Source organism: Staurois parvus, unplaced genomic scaffold, assembly GCF_062004578.1.
Source record: "Staurois parvus isolate SC_StPar_1 unplaced genomic scaffold, SC_StPar_1.0 ptg000678l, whole genome shotgun sequence".
Lineage (NCBI taxonomy): Eukaryota > Metazoa > Chordata > Amphibia > Anura > Ranidae > Staurois > Staurois parvus.
In genome coordinates, this window is record NW_028318474.1 from 2568743 (window position 1) to 2596738 (window position 27996).

Sequence of the window (27996 nt, forward strand, 5' to 3'; positions counted from 1 at the left end):
AGTCCCTGCACAGCTCCATAGAGCCCCTTTCACATGGGTGTTCCAATCAGGCCCACCTGCCAGTTTTTTAGGCAGACCTGATCGGAAGGTCCATGCAGCCCTATAGACAGGAGGATGTAAACTGACTTGTGTCGGTTTGTAAACCCGCCTACCTTCAGGTCCAGGAAAAAAAAACGGAATAGCACTGCGTTCTTTTCTTTTTTTCCCAACCAGATTGGAGATAGTCTGATGTAAACTGACAGCGCAGTCTGTTTACACCCGGCTGCCCATAGAGTTGACAGGGGTCCACCCTTGTCTGCCGGGCAGAAACTGAACGAGTACAGGCGTCCAAACAGTGCGGACTTCGCTCCGTGTGAAAGGTGTCTACAACATAAATCGTCGTGCCTTCTATAAAACCAGGTTTATTACAATAAAGGGTTAGTAATGCTCGTGGTTTCATAGGCAAATCGATGGCTCACCAGGTCTCCATATAGCGTTCTCTATTTGGCTGATCCAGATCGATTCTACTTCCTCAAACTCCTGGGAACACCCCAACAGCTGCTGAAACCTGGGATTGAACCAGGGACCTTTAGACATTCAGTCTAACGCTCTTCCAACTGAGCTATTTCAGCAAATTTAGGGGCGTCAGTTTTATTAGTTCTGTATTAACAAGTTTGCTTGGAGGCGGGATATTGTGGATTTTGGAGAGCTGCACTTCTTTCATTCATTTGTTTCATGTATTTGTCAATAGATTTCTGGACACTTTTGTGTGCAGAGGGAGCTGCAGGTGCTGCATATAACCTGCCATACAAGGGAATATATTTGTAAACGCTGATACTTCTTTACATCAGCTCTTATCCACACATGCATGTCCAACGTATTTTCCCAACACGAGGAGGCATTGGCGTTTCAATGAGTGCGGCCACGTACAGCCATTTACTTGTATGGCTGGCTGCATGTAGCACCTGGAGCAGGAAAGCACCCAGAAATGTACACTAGGTGCATAAAATGCCTACAAAAAGCTGAGTGACTGAACTCTAACGTGTATGTACAGTTTGTATAGTTTTCTTTTTAATTTTAGAGCAGCGGTTCTCAACCTGTGAATCGCGACCCCTTTGGGGGTCGAACAAACCTTTCACACGGTTCGCCTAAGACCATTGGAAAACACATATTTCCGATGGTCTTAGGAACCGAAACACCGCTCCTCTATCCGTCTCCAGGCGGGTCTGCCCACATGCAGAAACGCCCACATACGAGTACCCGGCGCAATGACATCATCGCGCCAACCCCATCACATACAGTGCGGGCAATCGCTGACTGTGCAAGCAGCTCGCCATCCTGCCAATGCACTGTATGGGCTGAGCAGCCGTAGCCTGGAAGGAAGTGAGACTCAGGCTGGGTTTGTCCCCTTGGACTTCCTGTTATCTACCGATCCATGGTAACCCATCCTTCCCCTTGCCTCAATTTCATGCCGCCTATGCTACTTGGGCTCAACAAGGTTTGAAGCTTTTTGCGCAGTTATTTGACACTATCTCAGGCTCTGCCCTCCCCTTCTCTCGTATTAGTGAGTGCTACCAACTCCCGCCCCATCACTTCTTAATGGTTCAGCAAGGCATAGATCATATCTCAAGCACATGCCGGAATAGACCAAGAAGATTCCAAACGTCTATGGTGGATATATTGCTGAAGCGGAAAACATTTAAGATCTCGAACATTTATAAACCACTGAATCTATGCCTGTCTAAGTCCCTGTATTCCCCCTCTACCATCTCCACCTCTCCAGATTCAAAATAGCTGCCCCCTGTACAAATCTCCACGACCCACATTGCTAGACAAGTTGTGGTATTGTCCATTCATCTTGGAATTTTAGAAACAACTGGAGACATTCGCTGCTTCTGTCACGGGTTATTGCCCGACACAAGGTCCCTTTCTGCTCATATTTGGCAATTTCCCCTCTACACGCCTGGAGCAGTCCAGACCTCAATTACTAGCTATACAACGCAATAAGGCTTGGCTAGCCACCTGCTTCATGATTGCGCGACGGATCATTCTCAGAAAATGGCTATCCTCCGCTCCGCCTTCAGTTCCTGAGGTCAAGCAAGATCTATTACATCTTCTTCGTAGAGAAAAACTTGACTTAGACTTGTCACTAAAAGCCTTGACGTTGCGGTTCCAGAAAAAATGGGGCCTCTTAATATCAAGGTCTCTTCCCCCTCTGGAGCAGAGCACGTACCTCCAATAGGCCATATGGTTATCCCTATCCACATTCCTCATAACTCTTTTGATTTTACTGTATTGTATATCTCAAGGATGTTTTTAATGGGTGTCAGTCACATGATGGGTCTCCATATAACCAATTCTTTATTACAGGATTGCATAATGGCTCTGCAAATAGGTAACAACATGCGTTCTTCCTGTTTTGTGCTTTCTGTGCCGGGATCCCTTCCTCCGTGGGGAGCTCTCTTTTGTTTGAGCGTCCCCATGCAGGGGAGGAATCTCCAGTTCTTCCGTTTGGGCCTATACTTAAACCCCCCCCCCCTTTCTTTTCCCCCTTTCCCTTGACTACTAATTATGGTTTGGTATGGTTATAGTAAAGATGCCTTATTAGGCGTGGGTTGCACATGTCTCCATCTCTTCATTATTCTAGGCCACTTCTTGCTACTCCTGTGTCTGACAAGGATCCCACAGAGGCAGCGACCACCCTGGGGACCTCTGTCATTCTTCTGGCTTTAGCGGATATGGCTTGGAAGGCCCCACTGGTTCTAGCCTCCCCCCCTTAGTTATCATCTTGTTTATTACTTTGAAACCTGTAATATGCTCATTGAGCTTGATTACATCTTTTTTTTTACCTATTCTTTTGTAAGTTTAGACCACTTCTCTGACTCTGAGTACACTGTTGCATCTACTGTATTGTTGTTTGAAACCCCAATAAAAATATTATTTAAAAAAAAAAAAAAAGGGCAGCACTGGGGATCTGAAGACTAGCAAAGGATCAGCCTAGTTGAAGATAGCACTGGACTCATGCATCTACAGCAGTGGTCGGCAAGCCGCGGCTCGCGAGCCACATGCGGCTCTTTACAAACTTAAATGCGGCTCTCCTGTGTGCCGGGCGCCCGCTCCCCTCCCTCCTCTCGGGCGGGCGGGCGGGCGGCCGGCCGGCCGCCCCCTCCTCCTCTCCTCCTCTCCCCCTCTCCCCTCCCCTCCTCTCGGATGGCCGCCCCCCTCCCTCCTCTCGGGCGTCAGGACTCTGCAGCTGTCAGGATGTAGGCGGGGCAGCGTGATGAACTCTTCTCCTCTCACAGTCCTCCCTGAAGACCAGAACGGCGCGGGAATACAAGAGGAACGCGCGGAGCAAAGGTAAGTGAATTGACACAGGGGGGACTTACTATATGGGGAATGAATTACTATATGGAGGACTTACTATATGGGGAATGAATTACTATATGGAGGACTTACTATATGGGGAATGAATTACTATATGGGGGACTTACTATATGGGGAATGAATTACTATATGGAGGACTTACTATATGGGGAATGAATTACTATATGGAGGACTTACTATATGGGGAATGAATTACTATATGGAGGACTTACTATATGGGGAATGAATTACTATATGGGGGACTTACTATATGGGGGACTTACTATATGGGGAATGAATTACTATATGGGGGGCTTACTATATGGGGGACTTACTATATGGTAGATGAATTACTATATGGGGGACTTACTATATGGGGAATGAATTACTATATGGGGAATGAATTACTATATGGGGGACTTACTATATGGGGGATGAATTACTATATGGGGGACTTACTATATGGGGAATGAATTACTATATGGGGGACTTACTTTATGGGGGATGAATTACTATATGGGGGACTTACTATATGGGGAATGAATTACTATATGGGGGACTTACTATATGGGGAATGAATTACTATATGGGGGACTTACTATATGGGGGATGAATTACTATATGGGGAATGAATTACTATGGGGGACTTACTATATGGGGGATGAATTACTATATGGGGGATGAATTACTATATGGGGGATGAATTACTATGGGGGGGATGAATTACTATATGGGGGATGAATTACTATATGGAGGATGAATTACTATATGGGGGATGAATTACTATATGGGGGATGAATTACTATGGGGGATGAATTACTATATGGGGGATGAATTACTATATGGGGGATGAATTACTATGGGGGATGAATTACTATATGGGAGATGTATTTTCAGTTTTAAAAATGTGGCTCTCAAAATAAATTTCAATCGTGGTTTTGGCGAGATTTGGCTCAGTTGAAAAAAAAGGTTGCCCACCACTGATCTACAGTATATAGCCCGTCATTCATGTCGTCCAGCAATGTGTCATGTCATTCCCGATGAATATTACATAAGTGGTGATCTGCCGACATGGCAAACCACTGCTCCTTCCAATCCTCTCGTTGAAAAGGGATGGGGTTATGTTCCATTGTATAAGTCATCTTTGCTTGATCCCGATAATCCTCCTTTCTAGTACAATTTCTCCTTAGTCTGACAAATTGTCCTTTAGGGACATTCATAAGCCAGGAGGTGTGATGACAATTGTTCAGGGGTATATAACCATTGCGATCTACCATCTTGAAGAATGTTTTTGTTAGTAGAGGATCCTGTTCCTGCATAATCTCCAAATCTAAAAACTTGATAGTCTTCTCACTTATCACCCAAGTAAGAACAATATTCTTACTGTTAATCTTTTTTCTTTGATCCATGTCAATCACGATGAATGATTCACATAGGTGGTGATCTGCCGACATGGCAAACCACTGCTCCTTTTAATCCTCTCACCCAAAAAGGATGAGGTTATGTTCCATTGTATTAATACAATGTCATTCATGTCGTCCGGCAATTTTGATTCATATCAGTCACGATGAATGACGCACATAGGCGGTGATCTGCCGGAATGGCAAACCACTGCTCCTTCTAATCTCACCCAAAACGGATGAGGTTATGTTCCATTGTATAAATCCAACGTCATTCATGTCGTCTAGCAATGTTGATCCATATCAATCACGATGAATGACGCACATAGGCGGTGATCTGCCGACATGGCAAACCACTGCTCCTTCTAATCCTCTCACCCAAAAAGGATGAGGTTATGTTCCATTGTAATAATCAACGTCATTCATGTTGTCCAGCAATGTTGATCCATATCAGTCACGATCAATGACGCACATAGGCGGTGATCTGCCGACATGGCAAACCACTGCTCCTTCTAATCTCACCCAAAAAGGATGAGGTTATGTTCCATTGTATAAATCCAACATCATTCATGTCGTCTAGCAATGTTGATCTATATCAGTCACGATGAATGATGCACATAGGTGGTGATCTGCCGACATGACAAACCACTGCTCCTTCTAATCTCACCCAAAACAGATGAGGTTATGTTCCATTGTATAAACCCAACGTCATTCATGTTGTCTAGCAATGTTGATCCATGTCAATCACGATGAATGATGCACATAGGCGGTGATCTGCCGACATGGCAAACCAGTGCTCTTTCTAATCCTCTCACCCAAAAAGGATGAGGTTATGTTCCATTGTAATAATCAACGTCATTCATGTCGTCTAGCAATGTTGATCCATATCAATCACGATGAATGATGCACATAGGTGGTGATCTGCCGACATGGCAAACCACTGCTCCTTCTAATCCTCTCACCCAAAAAGGATGAGGTTATGTTCCATTGTAATAATCAACGTCATTCATGTTGTCCAGCAATGTTGATCCATATCAGTCACGATCAATGACGCACATAGGCGGTGATCTGCCGACATGGCAAACCACTGCTCCTTCTAATCCTCTCACCCAAAAAGGATGAGGTTATGTTCCATTGTATAAATCCAACGTCATTCATGTTGTCCAGCAATGTTGATCCATATCAGTCACGATGATTGACGCACATAGGCGGTGATCTGCCGACATGGCAAACCACTGCTCCTTCTAATCTCACCCAAAAAGGATGAGGTTATGTTCCATTGTATAAATCCAACATCATTCATGTCGTCTAGCAATGTTGATCTATATCAATCACGATGAATGATGCACATAGATGGTGATCTGCCGACATGGCAAACCACTGCTCCTTCTAATCCTCTCACCCAAAAAGGATGAGGTTGTGTTCCATTGTATAAATCCAACGTCATTCATGTCTTCCGGCAATGTTGATCCATATAAATCACGATGAATGACGCACATAGGCGGTGATCTGCCGACATGGCAAACCACTGCTCCTTCTAATCCTCTCACCCAGAATGGATGAGGTTATGTTCCATTGTATAAATCCAACGTCATTCCTATCATCTAGGAATGTTGATCCACTCATGATGAATGACGCATAAAGGTGTTGATCCGTGGTAAACCAACTGTCCTCTGATCTTCCGGCAGTTTTTTTATCTTGATGTGAATTCAGTTTCATTCATGTTGTCCAGCACTGTCGATCCATGTCAATCATGATGAATGATGCACAAAGGTGGTGATCTGCCTGCTATACACTGTAATAGCCTGCTATAAGCTGACTCTTTGCCCCAGGAAAGCAAAAGTTAGGTCATTCCTGTGACCCACAAGAGAAGTATGGTCTAACCTTGTGGTGATCTGTCCAAAAGAACGTGGCTCAATGCAGATGGTGCGAATGAGCCCTCATTCTTTCATTTCCTCTCCACCATCCTTCTCCATTTTGTGCTTTTGAAGCTGAAGCCATCGAACAATCTCTGTTGCTCTTCTGCAATTTTATTTTCTGTATTTCCTGTGTAGGGAATCAGTTCCTTCACATCAATTTGCTGATTTGTGTCGATTTGTGAGCGCAGACTTTCTTCTGGCATCTTCAATGGTGAGGTGGCCTTTCCTTTCTCCAGCTTCTTCCAGTAAATGGTACTGAAGAAGGGATGTTTTCGCAGTTGTTTCACTGCCTGCCGGCGATCGCTCGGATTTATTTCAAGAAGCTATAAAGAAAAAGAAATGAAATTTAGCATACGGTAGATTGTCACTAACAGAAACTGATCAATCAGCCAGTTTAGTGTCGGCTATTTCTTAAAAATAGAAAAAAAACACCTCAGAATGTCATATTTTAATTCCTTGGTGTAGTTTTCACTGAAGATATATATGTCTGTTGGAAGGATCAAAGTGAACATTTCTGAACCAGTGAATGAGTTCATCCAAAAGCTCATGGATAGTTCCTCTATTATTCTGACTCCCTGTGTGGTGAATATCTTGCTATACCGTGTGTATATAACACTTCCAGAAGTCGGATGCCCCCTGTGTGCTTTCTTACACCTGGTGATGTACTGGATACTAGAGAACGTTTTGCAAGCTTCTCTCATAAAGAACACTACACTAAGGATCTATAGCTTTTGCATAATTCTAATTGTAGAGTATACTTACTCTTTCAATGACATCTTGAAGTTCAGGATCCATGTCCCTCGGATAGAAGTGTCTCCTGAATCTGGCTTCACCAGGATGTGCTCCTGTGGCCATTTCGAATAAGATGACACCCAGTGACCAATAGTCAGACATAGCATCACAGGGTTTTCCTTGTAGAACCTGATAAAACAGAGAGTAAGATTAACTATAAAATAAAGCACACGATGAGCTGCACAGAGCAGTAATAATAGTTAACAATGGTTGGTGGGAATGACAGGTCACAGTGGGCCTCCTGTTGTTTTTTAGGTTTTTTGAGTCACCATCATTGTGGCTCTGCTTCTTTCATCTCCAAAATTCTTGTTAGGTTCATAGATATTATAAGATAAAGATGGGAGCAGTAGAGGGGAAAAACAAGGGTGGTGTTATACTTACTTCTGGGGCCATATAGATTGGAGTACCGGCACAAGTAAATACTTTGTCGGATCCAAACACGTCGGCTTCTGAAAGGCCAAAGTCTGCAATTTTGACATGGCCGGAGCTGTCGAGCAGTATATTCTCGGGTTTCAAGTCTCTGTAAAAAAAAAAAAAAAAGGAGAGAGTTAGATTTACAGATCAAATGTTTAAAACCGTAATTCAACCAATACTAATAGTTCAGCTTTCAAGGGGTGCCAGCGGGTTAGATCCCCTTCTAACTTTCTGCACTGCTTTACGAATGGTAAGAGGAACCTCATGACCTTGGCTGTCAGCTTACTGCAGTGTAAGAAACCATATCAAATCACAGTTGGTCATTCTGCAATGCTTCAACATCTTTATTGAAAAGAAGGGATCAGAAACACTCCGCAGGCTTTCTTCCTGCGTCACCTTTTGCCCTTCTAGTGGGGGCATGATTACGTCCCACTAGAGGGTGATAAGTGTTAGAATTAGGCAGCCTGGGGAGTGTTTCTATCCACGTGTCTTTAATAAAGCCATAGACTCATTTCAGATTGACGGAGTGCACCTCAATATTGTTTCTTCTGCTGGTTTACGGGGATTGATGGGACCCAGAGCAAATTTTGCACCTGTGGCTGGTTTTGCTCAGCTGCTGAATGGGACATGGCACAGTGTTAGAACAGGACATCTACAATTGCAAATGTATGTAATATGGGGAAGTGAGACTCCCTTACTTAGGCTACGTTCACACTAGCGTTGTGTGCAGGCGGCAGAGAGGCCTCGGACAATTCTGCACATTGCAGCACATGGTGCTGTTCTAACGGGAGCGTTAGCGTCGCGGAAAAACGGACGCCCCTGGTCGAGTCAGGAGGCGTTGAAGCCTCCTATTCTAGTCTACGGTGCCGCTCCGCAAACGCACGGCCGGCGTTTGCGGTGCGGTGGCGACACGGTTGCGGGGCGTTTGCGGAGCGGTAACACCATTCAAACTTCATTATAGGCGTTTGTAACGCTCGGCAAAGCTTAGCAACCTCCGCTAAACCGCGCATGCGGCATTTGCGGAGCGTTAAAAGATGCTCCGCAAACGCCGGACCAATGCTTGCCAAACGCTATAGGGGCGTTTGGCAAGCGTTGGTAAAAAGAGTCGAGTGTGAACGAGCCCTTAGAGTCACAAAAGCTTCAGCAGCAGGGGACAGAACTGGCCATGGGCAATTCAACCCTTGTACACCCATCCACAACTAAAGTAGCAGTATTGGGTGGTGTTGTACTTTACTGAAGATTAGAAGATATGGAAGATCATGGTGGAGACACTTACCTGTGCATTATTCCTTGGCGGTGCAGATATTGTAGCGCGCAGAGAAGTTCTGCAGCAATAAATCTGTAAAAAAGGAGAAAAGGTCTACGATTATTGCACGTCTCACAGCATAAGTAAACAAATGATTAAGAGGTGATTTCTTCCAAGCCTTGCATGTCATAAGCAGCAATGTATTACTGTGATAATGACAGGCCCTGCTCTTTTCTTGGGTTTCTTTGGTTCTTAACCAGGGATTGGATCATAGTCACCTGATCTGTGGTAGCTGACAACCATTGGCTAAGACCTGTGGGGTTGGAACATTGCTTGTGTGGGGTTGAAGATACAGCCTTGCACGCCAAGATAAACTAGAGGATATAACCGGTGTTTGGCAGATATCACATTAGGCTCGTGCTATGCAGGAGAGTGTTAGCAGATCAATGGTGCTACTAAATTTGCTGGTGACCAGTCACTAGGAGTAGCAACTGATCATTAATCAGCTTGGACAAATAGCTCCCTATGCTATACAGTTAGCATGCTTTAGAATCTTGTAGGGATTAGTTGCATCTGATTGAAGGAGTGTGTGATTATGTGAGATTGATGTCTACAAACTGCATTACAGAGTACTTTGCTGACGGCTGAAAAAGGCTAGGCTAGGGGGTAAACGGAAGATGAGTATGTGTATGGGGGGCAGTGAAGGTTCTTTCCTGATAAAGGCTTACTGAGGTGGGTCGGTGTGGGTGATCTTTTAGTTTAAATGAAGAGAGCAAAATAGGAATTCATTTTTTTGTTAAATCATACTTATCTAGGTGCATGCAGCATCAGTCCGATGCAGCATCTGTCTATGGCCGGTTTTAAGGGTGAGCACTCAACAATCACTTGACAGCTGATTGCGGAGTTCTCACTCAGTCAGCGCTCACTCCGAACAGAGAGCGGTGACTGTCAGTCAGCGTTTCTGCTCTTCCCCACCCCGCCAACTTAATGGAGCACTGGGATGTGGAGTGGAGGGAGCAACTGGCTCAGGCTCTCAACGGATCGTTGAGCTGGGTGCCGCTCCAGATTTTGGGGCAGATCCTTATTTTAAAGTCGGGATCTTTCCCCAGCCTGGACCGGCTGAGTGACATCAGCCGACAGCAGGCTTCAGCCCGCTGTCAGCTGAAAACGGGTCAAGGAGCTTTGTCTGTACTTCTCCTTTAAGATTCATTGTGTAATTACTATATGCAAATCCTTCATCATGACTGTTAACCCTCACCCTTCTCTTAGGCCATATTAACACCTTGGTGTTCTGGGAAATGCATGAAAAATGTGCTAAGATGCAAATCACACTTGTGGTGCCATTAATTCTTAATGGCACTTCAAATGCGGGTAGCAGTTGTGTGGCCAAACGCACCAAAATGTACATTGCAAAAGTGTGAGGCTCGCGGACAAAGAAAAGTACATGAGCTACTTTGGTGCATTTGTCACGCATAAGGCAGCTCACGTAAGTGAATAGGCTGCCCTATGCTGTTGCACGACTAATGTGCAAAAAAAGCCCAAAATAAAAAGGTTGAATGGTGCGGGTATGAATGCAGCCTTAGACGGAATCTTTGTAAGTCTTACCTTATGGTGTTAGTTGGTAATGGAGCAGAAGACTTGATCAGGTCGCGTAGTTCTCCTCCTCTCATGTATTCCATAACAAAGAAGAGATTTTCCTGTAAAAGAAAGAGAAAAATAAGTCGGTTCCAAAAGGTCAAGTGGATGTGAAGTTTGTGTTTTGGTGGAAATGCAGAAATATAGGGATGTCTGGACATGGTAGACGGTTCAGGAGTTTAACGCATCTTCAAACTCAAGAATAAAAATGTCATCTATTTCAGCTTACACCAGTGCTCAGCTATGGAGGCTGTACTAGTGTTCTTCTTTTCAGCATGTCTTCCTTTATTTTCCCCTTGTAATCCTACCACTAATCTACTTCTTGTCCTAGGGTGACTACGCTCACTTACTATTCTCTATGTCTATGGAGGTGCCGTATTGTCATCCTAGGACAATAAGTATGCCTCTCCCCATCCTTAAGAACACCTCTCCCCATCCTCATCTCTATAACATACGGGGAGCTGTGTTGTAGTTCACAGAGGAGAAGTGAGCGGGGCTGATAAGACTGCTTAGGATGACTCAGGACAGCGCTGGAATTCTGACAGGATCACAAGTGTTTTTCTGCACTTATTAAACAGATATAACAACACGCTCTGCTTGATCTATTTAATAGACCAAGTGTGAACAAACAAGAAATGTTCAGTGTTGGCTTTCCATCCACTTTAAGACTAAGTTAACGCGATGCTTGGCAGGAACTTTCAATGTATGGTGAACGTCATTCCTCTGTGGGTAAGCAATATATAGAAGCCATTAACATGCAAACATGTTGTGACAGGTTCTATTGAAGTGACTCTATCATGAGAGAAGTTCAAGGACTATACCTGATCCAAGTCAGTGACTCCGACAGCAAAGCCAAAGTAAGAGCAGGACGGCTGGGGAGAACCAGAATTCCCCAAATTCTGCATTGGCAGCCACCATAACTCTCTCATGTCTTAGCCTCTTTGAAGCTGGACCATCCCTCCTTTTTTTCTGGTTTTGGGATTTATTTCTAGGTCTGTGCTGGACTTGGAGTCCAAATGGATAACATGGATGTGATTTGATGAGTGAGTGATTGATAGGAATGTGAAACTTACTTCTGTTTGGAAGGTTCCATAGGCGTGTGTACAAAAGGAACTCCGTCCAACTTTTTCCAGTATCTGTCTCTCTACGAGGACACTTTTCGGTTCTTCTTGCAGTAATTTCCTCTTCTGTACCACCTTGACTGCCAGTTTCTTGTTGGTGGCAGGATGGGATGCCAGGGCGACCTAAAAAACACAGGACACAAATGATTAGAAGCAATTCAGCTCCGGGTTCTGAAAAGGTTACCTCTGGGTCCAGCAGCAACCCCCCCAGCCTGGCTACGATTGTTAGTCTTAGTTTGAAAACAGTTTATAGAACGGGGAGTCAGCAGGATTTTGTGCAAGTTTTCAGTGGTTTTGACTGTTAGTCAGTAACTTCTAGACTGTTAGGGATTGGGGATAGCTTTCAATAGGCTTTTAGCAAGCCGCAGTAGGCTTTTAGCAAATCACAGCCAGCGCTCACTCTGAAGTCTGTATTCAGCGTTCATAAATTGGGGCTAAAGGCTATGAAGCTGTGCAGCCAAACGTTATGCAATCTGCTATATACAGTTTAAATGTACGTCAGCTTATTTCCTTATATACCAAAGGATTTGTAATTCTGTCTTGCATCTTTTTGTGTATTACACCCCCGACAGACAGTACACCACTAAACATGACTTAGTGTGTAAGCCTGGATTCACTCTACTCGCGTTGCATCCATGTAACACAGTAAACGCACTGGAGATGATGTGCGTTGGCATGCTATTTTTTCATGAGTGGTGTAAAATACCAGTATTGTAGCTTTCTTAAAGCACATTGCATTTACATGCATTCTATTCCAATGTAACCGAGCGCCAACTAATGTATCACACTGGTGTAAACTGGTCCTATGGGGAAAGCATGGATTTCAGCTTGGCATTGAGCAGCACAGCTCAGTGTGTGTAGTGTAAATGGGAAGCGGTAAGGAATAGAGTGGTGTGACCTCCACCTACGACCTACTATTTGCCGACTGGCAATAATAATAACCACTAACTCGCAGTGCATTAAACCCTCTGTTCATAAATCTTTGATTACTTACCTTTCCGTAACTACCTTGACCGAGTATTTTATGAAAGATAAAGCTGTCAAGATTAAAGTCGGCTGGCGGATGCATTTCTAATTTGGTGCCAGGCACATCCCTGACTACCTTGTTGTCATTCTCACCGGCTGCCCGGTTGACTGGTTGTCTGACAGCCTCATCGACGGGCTTGCTAACAGCCTCATCGACTAGCTCGCTGACAACCCCAACGACGGCCTCGTTGGCTGACTTGCTGACAACTTCAGCGACTCTCTCGCTGACTACCTCGCCGACTATATCGCTGACAACCTGGTGAAATCTATCGCTGACTACCTCGACGAGCTGTTGATCATTCTTGCTTGTCTCATCAGCAGCGATCTTCCTTTTCTTATTTGGAGGTGCAGAGAAAATTGGATCTGATGCTGGCCTCTTGTTGTTCCTCTTGGGCAATATGACAGCACATGGTGTTTTGGCCCAACTCGGTGCATGACCACATCGTCCCTGTTTTGCTGGTCTTTCTTCCTCAGCAGATTGGTTGGATCTGCGCTTCTTTCCTCTGTTCATGGCACTCTCCTCTTTGGAACTCTTTCCCTCTCCAGAATTCTTCCTCCCATCAGAGTTCCCATGTTTGCTTTCCCGATTTTTGGGGAATTGCTGAGGTGTCTCCACCTTCAACCCACTATGTGATAAAGTGGGCTTATCCAAATCATCTACAAAAGGTCTCCCTATGATGGTATTCCAGGTGACCTCCTGTCTGTTCTTATATGGATGATATCGGAAACGTAGTTTTGGCCTGGTCCACTTCATTATAACACGTTATAATGAGATCTCACAGAGCACAAAAAAAGGAGTGTGTTCACTATCGCTAGCAGAAGCACACTGACTGTCTGTGGCTGCGCTGCCTGTGGACTGAGTTTCCGTGGTTGCTAGGATACCAACCGGCAACAAAATTCAAATGATTTTTCTGCCAACTGCCGTTTTCCACAGCGAGGCTCCAATTTTTTTTTAGCAGAGTGACAATCACAGAGCTCAGTATTCTGTCCTGGATATATGAAATCCAACACAAAGAGAAATCTGTGTTGCACCTAATACACAGGTAAAGCTTAAAGAAGCCTGCTTTTGGGGTCCTTTCCAATGATGTAGGCAGGTGTCAATAGTGCTGCTTGTAACACACTGAAATACATCAACAAGCTAGGTTTGTTTTTTGAATATGGGCTCATTTGTAATGTCTGTGCTATCAGTATCAGTGAGCACCATTGGGGATCAGTGTGCCTGGTTAGAGCCAAACTCAGCCCCGATGTTTGGTGTGTGTAACATGTGTGTAACATGTAACCAAAGACAAACCTTTTTCTCTGGATCATACAGTACAGGACACAGGACTTGTATTCATAGACCATGAGATCTATTTTGGGCAGCCTCAGGTCAGGGGTTGTTTACAAGAATGCCAACTGTCAGTGGTGAGGGGTGAGGGGTTAGATCCACTGTCATATTTGTACTGCTGGCTGTATCCCCATTAGAGAAATGGACTCTCTCTCATGATTTCCATAAAGAGAGATTCATAGAAAATGTTTCATCCCAACTCTTATCATTGCCCACAGCAACCAATCAGCTTGCAGCTTTTATTTTTCCCCACACAGGTTAGAAAATGGAAATGTAAAGGCTAATTGGCTGTGCTCCAGTGAAGACTAATTAATCCCCCCCCCCCCCCCCAGTATGTCACAATTCTGAGATATTGACCAATTAACAGATGGAAGGAAATACATCATTTTTAGTGGAAATGTTGGCACATTTTCCATGTGCCAAGTCAACCAAATTCTGTATGCCTATTTAATTAGCGCTTGCTGTGACAACATCATAAAAGTGATTCCTGCCATTTTATTACTTGCTCTTGTGGGGGTGTTGGGGCGCCAGATCCAAGCATGCTTATGTTGGCGCACGGGAACGGTCACTGAAGTATAGCACTTGTCATGTGATTTGGCGCAGCTGGTGCAACACCACATAGAACTTGTCTTATACCATTCCACAATTTAGAGCACGGAATATGCAGCAATATTCTCACCACAAAACCGGCGTATTTCCCTTTTTTTTGTAGTTCTCCCGGTGTGACCCCCTTGAAGATATTGTCTTTGTGGGGGCCAGTGTTTTATCTGAGTGCGACATGCCTGCCCCAGACCATCCAGATGTCTGTGTAATGTCCTGTTATGTAATCAGCCTGTCCTTTTTTTATCTATGTAACCAAGCAACAGGAGATGCCTGAGATCTCTGGATAGGGGGGCTTGGGGGGATTACAGTACAGTGGCTTGTCAGGGCCCAGGAATGGGGTTGTGAAAGGAGACCTGTGGGGGTACACAGGTGTGAACAGCACAGTGACCTGTCAGGGTTCAGGGATTGGGGTGTGAGGGGAGAGCTCTGGGGATACATGGGGTATAGTACAGTGACCTGTGGGACTCACAGATCAGGGTGTGGGGGCAGAACTATATGGGTACAGGGGTGTAAAGTACAGTGACCCTATCGGGGCACTAGTTCTAGTGACACCCCATTTTTTCATCACTTTGAGAGAGTTTCTCTCACTTCGGGTATTGGCTATGGGACAGGAAGTGAAGGGACATCTCCCTATGGGACACAAATGGCAGAAAAACAACCTGACAGGTGTTCTAACCTTCCCTTACTCTATCTAAAGTGAAAAAATAAAGTTTTGTCTTAGATTTACTTTAAGGGCTCATTCACATGGGCACTCAGCTCCATACAGCAAGAAGAGGCATTTCTTAGGTTTCCTGCCCCAGTGCTGCGCTGTGTGCAGGCACCCCATACAAAGTGAATGGCCACACATTGGCTGTATGGACTTGCGCAGTTTGACAGGTATGAAGGGCCAGGTGCAGCTCCTGTGCGTCCGGGTGCGTTCACCTTTCAAACTTGGCTGTGCTGGTGAGTCCATACAGCAAACAGCTCAGAACTAGTACATAAAGTAAACAGATGTTACTTGACGAGCGCCTATGTGATTGAGCCCCAAGGTTTACAGTCTTTTCTAGTATATGATGACCCCTCACAGTGCATGTTATGAAGGAAGTAGAGAATCTACTCAGTGGCCCTGCATTGTATGCAGTAAAAAGAAGCTGAGGGGATAAAGGCCGGTGCGAGTATCCTGCGACCCAGGTTGTGGTTTAGAGGACCTTTGGTTAAGTGGGGGTCTTTGTTCAGTCTTCATACGTAGATTTAGGAGACGTTATGGCGGTCAGTTACACTTTCACTGTATTGCTTATATTTGCGGTGACTTGTGTTCTACATGCTGGTTCGATGTATAACCTTCCCAGTGAGGATAAAGGCCTAGTTCACCTTTACCAAAAAAACTAGCTATGTAGATCAAAACAAAGTGTTCAGCTCTGACTAAAGTGAAATAATACCCTTGCTATAGATGTGGGCCATTTATGTACCTTATCTGCACGGGCATGTTTTTTTTGGTAAATGTGAAGTAACCCTTTAATGACTTGGAATATGCTGGATCTTCACGTAGGTTGCCATTTGACCCTAGGCCAGGCATGGTGTGGTATGGGCTGGTTACCTTTTCCAGAAAATAGCCGGTGCAGTCTGGGGGCTCCAGCCCATATTAAAAAAAACTGCAGCTTTGTAAAATGTTCATTCATGTTATTGTCATATTCTTCTCATACTTATGGACTATGGTTTAAGTCTATATGGACATTTTGTTACTGTTTTTGAAAAATTTCTACTAACCTTTATGTATATTTGAGGAGTTTTTTTTTCACATTGAGATTTGACCTATCCTCAACCTCGATCACTCTTCAGAGGTGTGAGGGTCTTCATAGGGCTCATGGATAATGCATGACATTTTAGGTTAATTTGACCACATATAATGGTTTCTTACACGTATTTATGATTACTGCACTCAGTTTATTCAATTAATTTTTTTCAAATTTTGATCGCCCTTCAGAGGGGTGAGGGTCTTCATAGGGCATATGTATGTAATTATTTAGTGTTTTATTTTCAATTTTTGATCGCTTTTTAGAGGTGCAAAGGTTTCTATAGTGCTCACAAAGTTTTAAGGGTTCACCTAGCACAGTATCCATTTGAATTGGTCTTTTAAGAGACAATATCCTCATATACTTGCAGCTTTGTGACTTCAGTTGATTGGGGATTTGCGCAGTTTACATAAATAATGTATTGTCAACGTTAAAGTGTTACTAAACCCCAGACCCTGCATTCACTATATACGGTCTCCCACAGTACACTAAACATGGAAATCCAATTATTTTAGTAAATATAAACTGCTCATCAGCAGTTAGAGCAGTCTTGTGACTTCTATCAGTGTCCAGCTGAGCACTGATTAAAGCTTGTAGGAGGAGTTTTGCATTTTGCTTTAGGAGGATGCAGAACCCCTGACCTCTGTCTGGACAGTGCTGATTGGCCCTGTTAATCACATGCACTCTCCTAAGAAAAAAAAAAGAACCCTAGTAATACATACCAAACTGAGCATGTGCAGAGTGACTCCGCACAATGTCTTAAGAGGGGGACACTGAAAGAAGGAGAGGATCAGAGAAATCAGGATCAAACTACATTTTTACACAATGCAGAGGATTAACCCCTTAGGTTCCACAGGGAGTATAACAAGCATGCTTTACTGCATATACAGACTGATTTTACTGTTGTGGGTTTTGTAACACTTTTTCAATCTGTGTTGAAGGAGAAATAAGAGGCAGAGCAAAAATAGATGAATTACACGATACAAAAGGTATAACCAGTACTTAGAATTTATTGCATTCTATACCTGGTGCAGTGATTGCATTGACACTATAGATACAAACGCATGGAGACGGCAACATGAATTGTAGTTGAGGTAGTTGCTTTTCAAAGAGGTAGTGATGAGGCCCGGTGACATCACGGTGCAAAGTCCACATCTCAGAAAAACCTTTGAAATAGTCACAAGATAAATGCTTGTCCCTGTTCCTTCTATCTCACCACTTCAGTAATATTTTTGAGATGACGGTGATGGTTTGAGCTGGGCAGAGAAGCTCTGCAACTATTCTCCTCCTTTTAGGACAATAATTGGGGTCCGTTTAGACTTCAACTTCAGAGCTTAGGTACTGCTGGTCTCTTTCAAAAGAAGCACTGCTGAGATTTTAACTGCAGCAAATTCAAGAGCCGGAATAATTGATCACAATGTATTCAATGTCACCGTGATTTTCTATTATAATTATTTCCTCTTCACTCTCCAGCACAATGACTTCTACCTCACTGTCCTTTGCTGCAATATCCTCCTCTTCCTTCTGCTCCACAAGATCCATGGTTTCTTGGGTGGCAACTTCAAAGTTCCAAGGAAAATGAAGAAAATCTAGAACAACTCTGACTTGGTTCCTGCAGCTGGGGTCTTGGGCAAGAAGTATGTGAAATAAATCTTGAGCCCTCCTGCTGACATTCTCCCAACCACTTGGTGGTGGAACATGGTCAGAGTTGTTCTGCCAGTAAATAAACCTTTGAAACCATAGATCTTGAGCTGAAGCTGTTTCCCATGGATAGTTTCCAGTGAGAAGAACATACAATACAATACCAAGGGCCCAGATGTCAACACTAGGATCCACCACAATTGACTCCCTGTGCTCCAGTTCACAAAGTTCCGGGGACATGAATGTGTTGAGGGGTGCCATTGATGGAACAACTGTACCGGCAAACTGAGTCAGTCCAAAGTCACTTAATTTCACATTATGACATCTCTTGTCCATAAGTAAAATATTGTCCGGCTTTAGGTCCCTATGCACCAGGTTTTTGCTGTGCATATATTCAAGAGCCTGGGTAAGCTGTAGTGCACACCGTTTGACCAGCTTTTCTGGAATTCCCATCTGGAAAAGTTAAAACAATTAATTATATGATATTTGGCTTTAAAATAACACTATTTTACTAAAAAATAATATTCAATAATATCAAATTCAATACAACGTTGGTTACTTTTTAAATCTGCAGATGGAATTCTATGTGAACATCAGTGCAACCGATCTCCAACTACTTCAGCAATAATTGGGCAATGAAGGAAATATGGGAGGTCTAACTGGTTTTAAATTTTACCTCTGGCTTAAACACCAGACTAACCTTTAATATAGAATGGTGAAGGATCACAACCTGTATCATGATTGTTATCTATGTGCCCACTAGGAAGGGAGGGGGGAAGGAGGGATGTAATCTCTATTTTTGTCTTTCTGCTTTTAAAGACAAAATTAATGGCGAATGCAAATTTTACAGTTGTCACAGAACAAGAGATGAGGGGAAATCATCCAATGGGGACAACTGTTTAAGAGGGGAATTCCCCTAACGTTGTAGACTTCCTACTACCTCCTGTTCCAACTTCTTGATTGGATTAAGGAAAATCTTGCCCAGATGGTGCAGAGAAAATAGCTGACTGGGGATTTTAGCCCTTCCTTAGTTCTCTCCAACCAGGCCAACAATATTTGGTATAAATGCATGCAATATATAGAAAGTATCATCCATGACAAAACACCAGTTTCTATTAATCTCCAGGATCCCTAGGACAAATTTATAGAATTAGCAAGCAAATGCTAAAGTGTCAGCTACTTCATTAGCTTTACTTACCCCTGGCTGGATGATGGAGTGAAGAGATCCAGCAGGTGCCAATTCCTGGCTGATCATGTAACAGTCTGAGTTTTCCAGAATTCTCGAATGGGTAGATATTATGCCCTCGTGTCCAGTAACAAAGAGTGACATGCAAACTTCATGAAGAAAGGCCTCTAGTCTGGTTCGCTCCTTTTTTACCTTTTTTAGGGCAACAAGGCTACCTGTTAAAGAGGAGGGAAACAAAGTTGATTACAATAAGACTTGGACATCTAAAACTCTGGGGGATGTCCAATACTTGAGCCCATTCATTTTACATAGACTGGATGCTTTTCTTCAAAATGTAGCCGTCTTCTCTAGGCCCTCGCTAGCAGTGAGATATGTAGCTGCCCATGCAGCTAGATCTATTGTCCCTTCCCATCTAAATGCCAAGTGTCTAGGTTGTGCATAGTGGACCATCAGTTTATAGTCAAATCTGTTACATACTTAGCTGCCTATGACCCACTATAACTGTGTGTGATCATCATGAATCTGTCATGAGAGAAAAAGGAAGCCTGCTTTTGGTGAGCTCTTCTTCAAATTGCCAATTACCTGGCTGCCATATTGAATCTACCCAATTGAATTTATAGAATCCCTGACCTGGAACCTGTATGCAAATATGTACTTTTGTAAAATATCAAGGCTTGCTCTGTGGCATAACAACCAGTAGCTAGCACTTTCAGGAGGAGTTCAAAAAATGTGGCCTTCATGTTTTACTCATGGCAGGTTGTTAAAGATATGCAAAAGGACCAACTCAAGAAATTGATAACAGGTGGAAAGGCTTTTGTTTTCTGTAGGAACAATGCCAGCTGCCTGAATGGGATTTTGCACTGTTCAACCAGTTTTTATATTTTGTTAGTGCTGAATTAGATCTTTGTGCATCATGGTCTTTTCCCCAAATTTATGCAACAAAACCCCTACCTCTAATAAGGTCATTTAATCAGTAAAGATGCTAATGTTTGTGCTATCTGTTCTAGATGTTCAAATGGTCTGCAAATTAGAAATTTTTTTGTAATTATTTAAGAATTCACTTACCCAGTTCCCTGTCAACAGCCATCACAACTTCTCCATAACTACCCTCGCCAAGATGTCCCAGGATTTCGTATCGCTCTTCTCCAATTGTTTCATTCTCACAAGTTAGGTGGGCTGCCATTGTGAATATAGCAATATCAGATGTTCTGTGCAGAAATCGGTATCCAAAAGATCTTGAGGACCCTAAGAAGATATGTGAGGTCCACAAACTATCTTTTGTCTTTTTATAGAGAAGTTGAGCCAGGATTCAAGCCAGGAAACCACAAACCTTCATTAGAATGCAAATTGAGGCATCACTTGAACTTAACCAATCAAGGTGATTCCTTTCTGTTTGTGTCTACAGGTTCAGGTCACAAGAGGTAGTAGGGAGTGGGCATGTCTTTATTGTCCCAGGTTTTAGATTGCTAATGTTGAAATTTGGGCCTCTGAGGAAATTTGACATGTTCAAATTAAAACTTGGCGAGATTAGCTCTATGCAAACTGGTGTTGTAGAGGATGTCAACTATTGGTTGGAAATGACCAATTCTCACTACTCTGGTCTTGGTATTAAATATCTTCTGTTCCAATGATTTATTGGAACTTTTAATTTCTTTAAAGTTTCATAAACCATTTTATGACTATAGTGTCACTCCTAATATAGTGTACTACAGAAATCTAAGTAATATCTTGGTCAGAGCTCCAATTAGCCTGTGTACTGCTGGTTTGTTGGGTTGTACAGGGTTTTTATGCAAAACCTTGATATTCTAACAAAAGGTTATTCAAATATATATCTGAATGATTAGGCTTCTACTGATTAGTATCAACACCTCATCCCTACTACAGAACATTTACTAACCATCACACATTTTATAATTTTTATTTTAATGCAATGCTTGAACAAAAATGTACAAATCTAAATAACAAAGTATTGTTCAATGGTGTGTAACAAATATATTAAATAAAATGATCTCCTATACAGTGAGGGAGCCTTGCTCAGTTCTGTAATACTAGAAGTTTTTTTTTTCTTTTTTTAAAATAGAGCAAAACTATTTGGGGGGGGGAGGGGGATAGAGTAAGGCTACCTTCACACGTATGCAGGTTGAGTTTCTCCATTGCATTTTGTGTTTTTTGCACCTGTGTTTTTGATGCAATTTTGTTTTATTTTTCTTGTAGCTAGGCAGATTTAAAACTCATCAAAAATGCACTACATGCTTCTATGCAGCACTTCCATTGACATCTATAGAACCAAAAAACTCAACTTTTGGATTCCCAGATAGAAATGATAAACTGACAAATATCCGAACCTTCTTTCACTCTATCCAAAATAAACAAAAGTTTTGCCTTTCAGTTATTTTTAAATTGTGTATACACCTTTGGCTACTTGGTGAAACAAGGGCTTTAGTTTAGCCATTTATAGGCTATTAAATATCTAAATGGTTGCATATATAAGATTATGATTTGCATATTAAGGTTTTTATGTAATTTTTAATTTTTGAAATTAAAATGAGTGGTATTTTGTATTGAAACTGCATGGGTTTGCATGGTTTTATTTCCCAAGATACAATAGATACAAAAGATACTCAGCTGTCAATTGAATTGAGGATTAGATGTGAATGGGAATATCATTCTGCAACTCTTGATTGTTTTGCAGTCTCAGGATAAAATATTAACTTTGTGATAAAGTGTTTAAAAATTGAATTACCCTTAAAGCAGTAAAGTTGATTTTAAAAGCACCGCAGCTAACATTCTGGCCTTTTTTCACCCTATTCAGTGTTCTAGTAATACACAGGTCTAACAACAAAAGGTCTCCCCTGTCTTTCCATATCTATTGTTTAATGTTTGTTTACTAGTAAAACCTGGAGATGTAAATGGTAAAGTTCTACTACTTTATATGCATGCTCAGTACTCCACCCAAGCACAGGGTAGAGCAATCTAATCAACTTTTGATTTAGTTATGTAGTTAAAAAGCTGTCTAGGTATTGTTTGCTAAGAATTGCAGCAAATACAGAACTCCTCCCTTTCTGGGACACACCTAACACAGAAAAGACCACAGTGTTTAGAATCCAATTAGCAATGACAAGGAGGGGGGGGGGGGGGCTTTACTAAAACTGGAGCCTGCAAAATCTGGTCCAGCTCTGCATAGAAATCAATCAGCTTCCAGAAACTGAAGTTTGAAGCTGATTGGCTACCATGCACAACTGCACCAGATTTGCACTCTCCAGTTTTTGTAAATCAAACCCAAAATTACAATATTTTGACCACTAAAAGGCTCCTATATAGTTCATTGGTTTAGCCATCTGCCTGGAGTTCATTTTTACTATCATTGCTCTTTTGATAAGATAAAATTCTGGTGCAAAAAAAAGGTAGAGGGCGTGTACACAAAAAATGATATATATTAAAAACACTGCCAATGGTGTGTGTGTGTCTATGTGTAGATAGAGAGATATTAATTTCTACATATGGCACATCCTTCCCTCCCTCCCTTGTCTTTATTGCTCTTTGGCACTCCTATCAATCAAGCCTGCAGGTCCTCATTTAGCAATATTTAATTGTTTTCTTTAGACTTGGTAACCTATGTGACCACAAACCCCTTCTTTATGGCACAACATGTCTGTCATCAAGTCTGGAATTTACCATTTACTGGAGCAATGTAGTATGGGGCTTCATGCTAAACCAAGGTAGCAGGTCCACCCCTTTACAGAAAATGTTGCAGGATCTTCGCAAGTAATTAGAATCCTACATATGGGGGCCAAAGTTCATTACCACTAATAGGTTAGCCTTCAAAGTAACTAACACTGGCCATACAAGATTAGAGTTTAGTTTGAAAAGTGTTAGGTTTTGAAAGTTCAGTTGTCTAATGGTTAATGAGACCAAGCTTTTACATTTCTCACAATTCTATCCTACTGAACCATGTCACTGGGAGGGAAAGAGGGTGAATCTCCACAGTTAACACAGAAAGAATAACCTGATATCCTTCCCCGCACTATATAAACAAACATGCACACTGTGGTGTGTATGCAATAACATGAAGCCTTGAACCCAAACTTGTAATGCACATTACTGCATATACTGTAGACCTAGTAAGGGTATGGCTGCAGGGTAAGAAGAGATATACTTTTATTCATATAGTTTTTTTTACAGTGGAAGTAAAGCCATTTTGGTATATTTTACCTACAGATAAGTCTTTAATAAGGCTTACCTGTAGGTACTGTGAATATCTCCTAAATATGTCCTTTAGGAGTTATTTATTGTAGACGCACCGGTGATGTCACTGGTGCACGCTAACTGTGTCCTCAGTGGATGGGGTGCCATCCATTGAGAGAGTTGTGCCGCAGCTGAAACTCCCGTGTGCATGCGCAGGGGTGTAAGGACATCGCGGCTCGGCCGATCAGATGGCCACAGCTTTCAAACCCAGAAGGAAGACCAGGTGAAGATGGAAGCCTTGGGGAGCTGTGACAGCACTCTGCTGGAGGGCTTTGTTTTCCAGCAGGTCTTTCATAATGTGCTAGTATGCATTATGCTTTTAAACTTGCAGGGAGAAGATTTTTTAGAATTGTTTGGGCAGTTTACTACCACTTTAAAAATTGGTGTTAAAAGCCCCAAATAATGTAAATATTTGGCCCATTACTTCACATTGTACTGCATTTGGCATCAGCTAAAAGCTACCCATGGTGATAGCAAGCACGTTAATGCGGTTTGAAATTTATATCCTGTATGCCAACTTCCCACCCAGCAACCTTGGGACCCTCCTGCACAGCCTAATGACTCACCACAAGGAATAGTGAGACCAAAGATGGCGCATTGTAGACACCCTTACACCATTTGCACAGAGGAAAGAGACAGACACAGAGGCATAACAATAAAATACCATTTTATCAAACTAGTCAAATAAGAGGCATCAAACATGAAAAATAAATAAGAATAATAGAACTAAACTGAGCAAATTTTATAGATCTAATTAACCTAAAAAACTGATTGCGCTTACATTAGCAAATTTAAGTTTCCATACCTACACAGATCTTACAATTTGATTGGGAAATTGCAAATTGCACATCTCCTTATTATTTAGGATTTATATAGTGCCAACAGTTTGCTCAGCGCTTTACAATATAACGAGAGACGATACAGCAACAATACAGTTCAATACAAGAGGGTTAGAAGGGCCTGATCCTGGGAGCTTACAATCTATTAATGTTGGTCTCACAAATGTTTAAGAATGTCTCCAAGCTTTGGTTAAAGGGCTGTATGAGGTCTGATTACCTTAAATAACAAAGGAATGTGATTATCTTAGATTGTAAGCTCCAAGGATCAGGCCCTCCTAACCCTCTTGTATTGAACTGTATCGTTGCTGTATTGTCTCCCGTTATATTGTAAAGTGCTGAGCAAACTGTTGGCGCTATATAAATCCTGTATAATAATAATAATTTGGACAAGGCAGACCACTGCTCTCCTTTTCTGTTTGCATGGGGGGTGAGTTGTCGATTGCGTACACACAAGTCCAGTATATAACACACAGCTAGACTGGAAATATTTGTCTCGACTCAGAGCTTGCGTTAAGCATGTGTCTGTGCTGATCATCGGCCATGCCATATAATGGAGGGACCCATGGCTGAAACAGCATCTTTAGTTAAGTATTCTTTTCACATGTCGAGTACAACCCCAAAACCCTAACAAAACACAATTGATGGTTTTAATTCTACCTATAGATCACTTACAACATTTTGGGGCTCAGCATTCTTCCAAATATGCAGCGAGTATAACGAGAACATGTCAAGACAAACTGTGGAAGGCACTATTGCAACTAAATCACAAAGCTAATAGGATACCCCGGAGATTGCTCCTTTAACTGCTTCCACATGCCCACCCTGATAAATTCCCTTTAAGAATAATAATGTAGGAAAAAGGGGCTTACTAACTTTTGCCTAAAAGTGACTTGTCTAGAAGAATTGCCTAGCCAATGTTAAATCTGTATTGAAGTGGAAATAAAGAGGCAGAAATAGCGAAAGTAGAATTACAAATGGCAGCTAGCTTTTCTATACAAAAAAGATATAAACCAGTACTTAGAATTTATCATATTCTTTACCTGGTGCAGTGACCACAAGACTATATATACAAAATACAGAAGATAGCATTATGAGGAGAGCTCAATCATCTTTTCATGTCAGACTACATAAAAAGAGGTTTAAAAATCACGCAACGCTTTTGGATAGAAATCAGATCCCTATGTATTCTGCAGTGTCATGCAATTACGATGTGGCAAATGTGCCCTATGGTAGCCACACAGCTGCATTTATACCAGATACACAGTGAACAAATTAAAAACAAAAAAAACGCAAGCAAACCTTACATGAAAATATAATTGACAAGGTCAATTTGTGTCAAACAGTTACAGCAACTTCTGTGTGTCATCACTGGGTCACACCTTCTTGCAGCAGTGTATCTGAAAATGTTCTCCCGCATAGTGCTGAATTTGGGGTACTTTGCTTTCCAAGGAGGTAGTGGTGAGGCCCAGCGGCATCACCAACACAAAGTCTGCTTCCAAGAAAGACCTTTGAAATAATTGAAGGTGATGAATTGAATGGACAGAAAGAAGCTCTGCCAACACCTTTAATTTAGGATTAATGGTTGTCTGATCCGGCCAACCTACATGCACGCAGAGACGGCACTAGAGCCATAAAAAAAGGATGAAAATTGCAACCTGAAATTAGTCAGCACACTTGCTCTAAAAATAACTTGAAAGGTAGACTTTCACTTCAGAGCCTATGGAAAAACTGCTGATGGTGTCCAATAGTGATGGGCCAAGCACCCCCGTGTTTAGTTCGCAGTTGAACATTCGAAAGTATTGAACATTCGACCACATACTTCAAACTCAATACAAGTCTGTGGGACTTGAACTTGTAAATTCAAAAGTGTCCATTTTGAAGGCTTATATGCAAGGTATTGGCCAAAAAAGGGGCATGGGGATTTGGGTACTGCCTTGAAGAACATGAACCAGTGAAAAAAGAAAAAAAAAAGAAAGTTTTTAAAGGGCTAGTCATTTTTCATTGCTTAACCTCCCTGGCGGTATTCCCGAGTGTAGCTCGGGGTAACATTTCAGTACCAAAAGCGGTAACCCCGAGCTACACTCGGGAATACCATGCGGCGCTGCTCCGGCATGTGTTCTTCCCTTACCTTACCCTGCGCTCCCACGATGTGTCCCCTGCAGCGTCCCCGGCCATCTCCTCCGGCCGATGCCGGCATCCGGCTTCTGTGTCCTGTCCCTGTGACGTCGGGACGTACGGGCGCCGCCGGCGGCGGGAAATTTAAAAATTTTAAAAAATGTCATTTTTTTTTTTTTACATTCTACACAGTAAAACATTGCTGTTTCAACCTATTTCACATACATTTTGTCCCTAGTGCTTTGTCCTGCGCCCTGCCTGCATTTTGTCTGTTCTTTCTGCCTGGAAACTGAGAAATGTCCATGGCATCCAAAAAGTGTCCCTTTAGGTCAAAAGCGGTTTAGATCAGCTAGAGAACAGCGATAGTAAATCAGAACCACTTGCAGAATTGAGTGATAATGATTCGTGGGGGAAAACGATTTTGCGACTGAGCTCAGCAATGTGCGAACTTGGCGCTCTATTTCACATTTCAGTGTTTTTGGTTTGATTATATTATTGAATTCAATTTTTTATTATTTTTATATTATTTTTATGATTATTTATTAAATTATAATTTATGATTTTGTGTTTCAAATTTTATCATACCCGGGATGTTTACTAGACTCTTGTTCGGACAGATTTCAGTGAGTTTTTCCTAAAAATTACAGCCTACAATAAAAAAAATACATATTTCCATGCAAAAAAATGGTACCGCTTTCAGCACCAAAAATCTGAAATAATCATACCGCCAGGGAGGTTAAAGTATTAAAAAAAAAAAAAAAGGCCTTTAGGCCTGGTAGGGCTTTTAAAGGAAAACCACGCACCTCAATAAATGGTGGAAAAAAGTGTGAGGTCCCCTCCAAATTCCTACCTGACCCTTGATCTGAGCACAGGCCTGGTAGGGTAGGTGCCCCCCCATGGCTTACCAGGCCACTTGACCTCGACATGGAGACAAAGGCCTCTTCCCTACAAACCTGGCCTGGTGGTTTGGGGGGTCTGAGGGCAGGGAGGCTCATTATCTGGGTACTCCTTTAAATTACAGGGCACCCTGATGCTCCCCCCCTTGTGAATGAGTAAGGGGGTACCCCTACACATTCATTAAAGGGTTACATTCAGTAAAAAAAAAAAAAAAAGAGACCAGTCTTTTGAAAAATACCTTTAAATTGAACAAAAAAACAAAATTGTTTTTGACAAGTCCTTTAAAAAAAAAAAAAAAAAAAAAAAAAAGAAAAAGCGGACGCCCACTGACCCCTCTGCCACTCGCCACTGCAGTTAGCTCTGCCCAATTGTTTACATCTTGCTGGCAACTGTCAGACCTGTTATATTGCAGCAAGTACTCAGCTGACTGGTATTGGCTTTTGAAAAAAAAAACAAAGAAAAGCATACATGACCTG

General features: G+C 42.3%; 1 protein-coding gene across 1 annotated transcript; it reads right to left on the reverse strand.

Moving 5' to 3' along the window:
- Positions 1–17989: 17989 nt before the first annotated feature.
- LOC149447666 (serine/threonine-protein kinase SBK1-like) lies at positions 17990–20607 on the reverse strand. The gene is made up of 3 exons (XM_089652259.1): positions 20490–20607; positions 19437–19639; positions 17990–18691 (listed from the first exon to the last, which is right to left on the reverse strand). The coding sequence occupies exons 1-3, from the start codon at positions 20605–20607 to the stop codon at positions 17990–17992; spliced, it is 1023 nt and encodes a 340-aa protein (XP_089508385.1).
- Between the last annotated feature and the right edge of the window lie 7389 nt (positions 20608–27996).

Coding starts and splice junctions, on each gene's coding strand:
- LOC149447666 (XM_089652259.1), bottom strand. CDS start 20,607: ATGGCAGCCCACCTAACTTGTGAGAATGAAACAATTGGAGAAGAGCGA. Junction 19,640..20,489: donor GGCTGTTGACAGGGAACTGG/GTAAGTGAATTC, acceptor CCTCTTTAACAG/GTAGCCTTGTTGCCCTAAAA. Junction 18,692..19,436: donor ACTCCATCATCCAGCCAGGG/GTAAGTAAAGCT, acceptor TAACTTTTCCAG/ATGGGAATTCCAGAAAAGCT.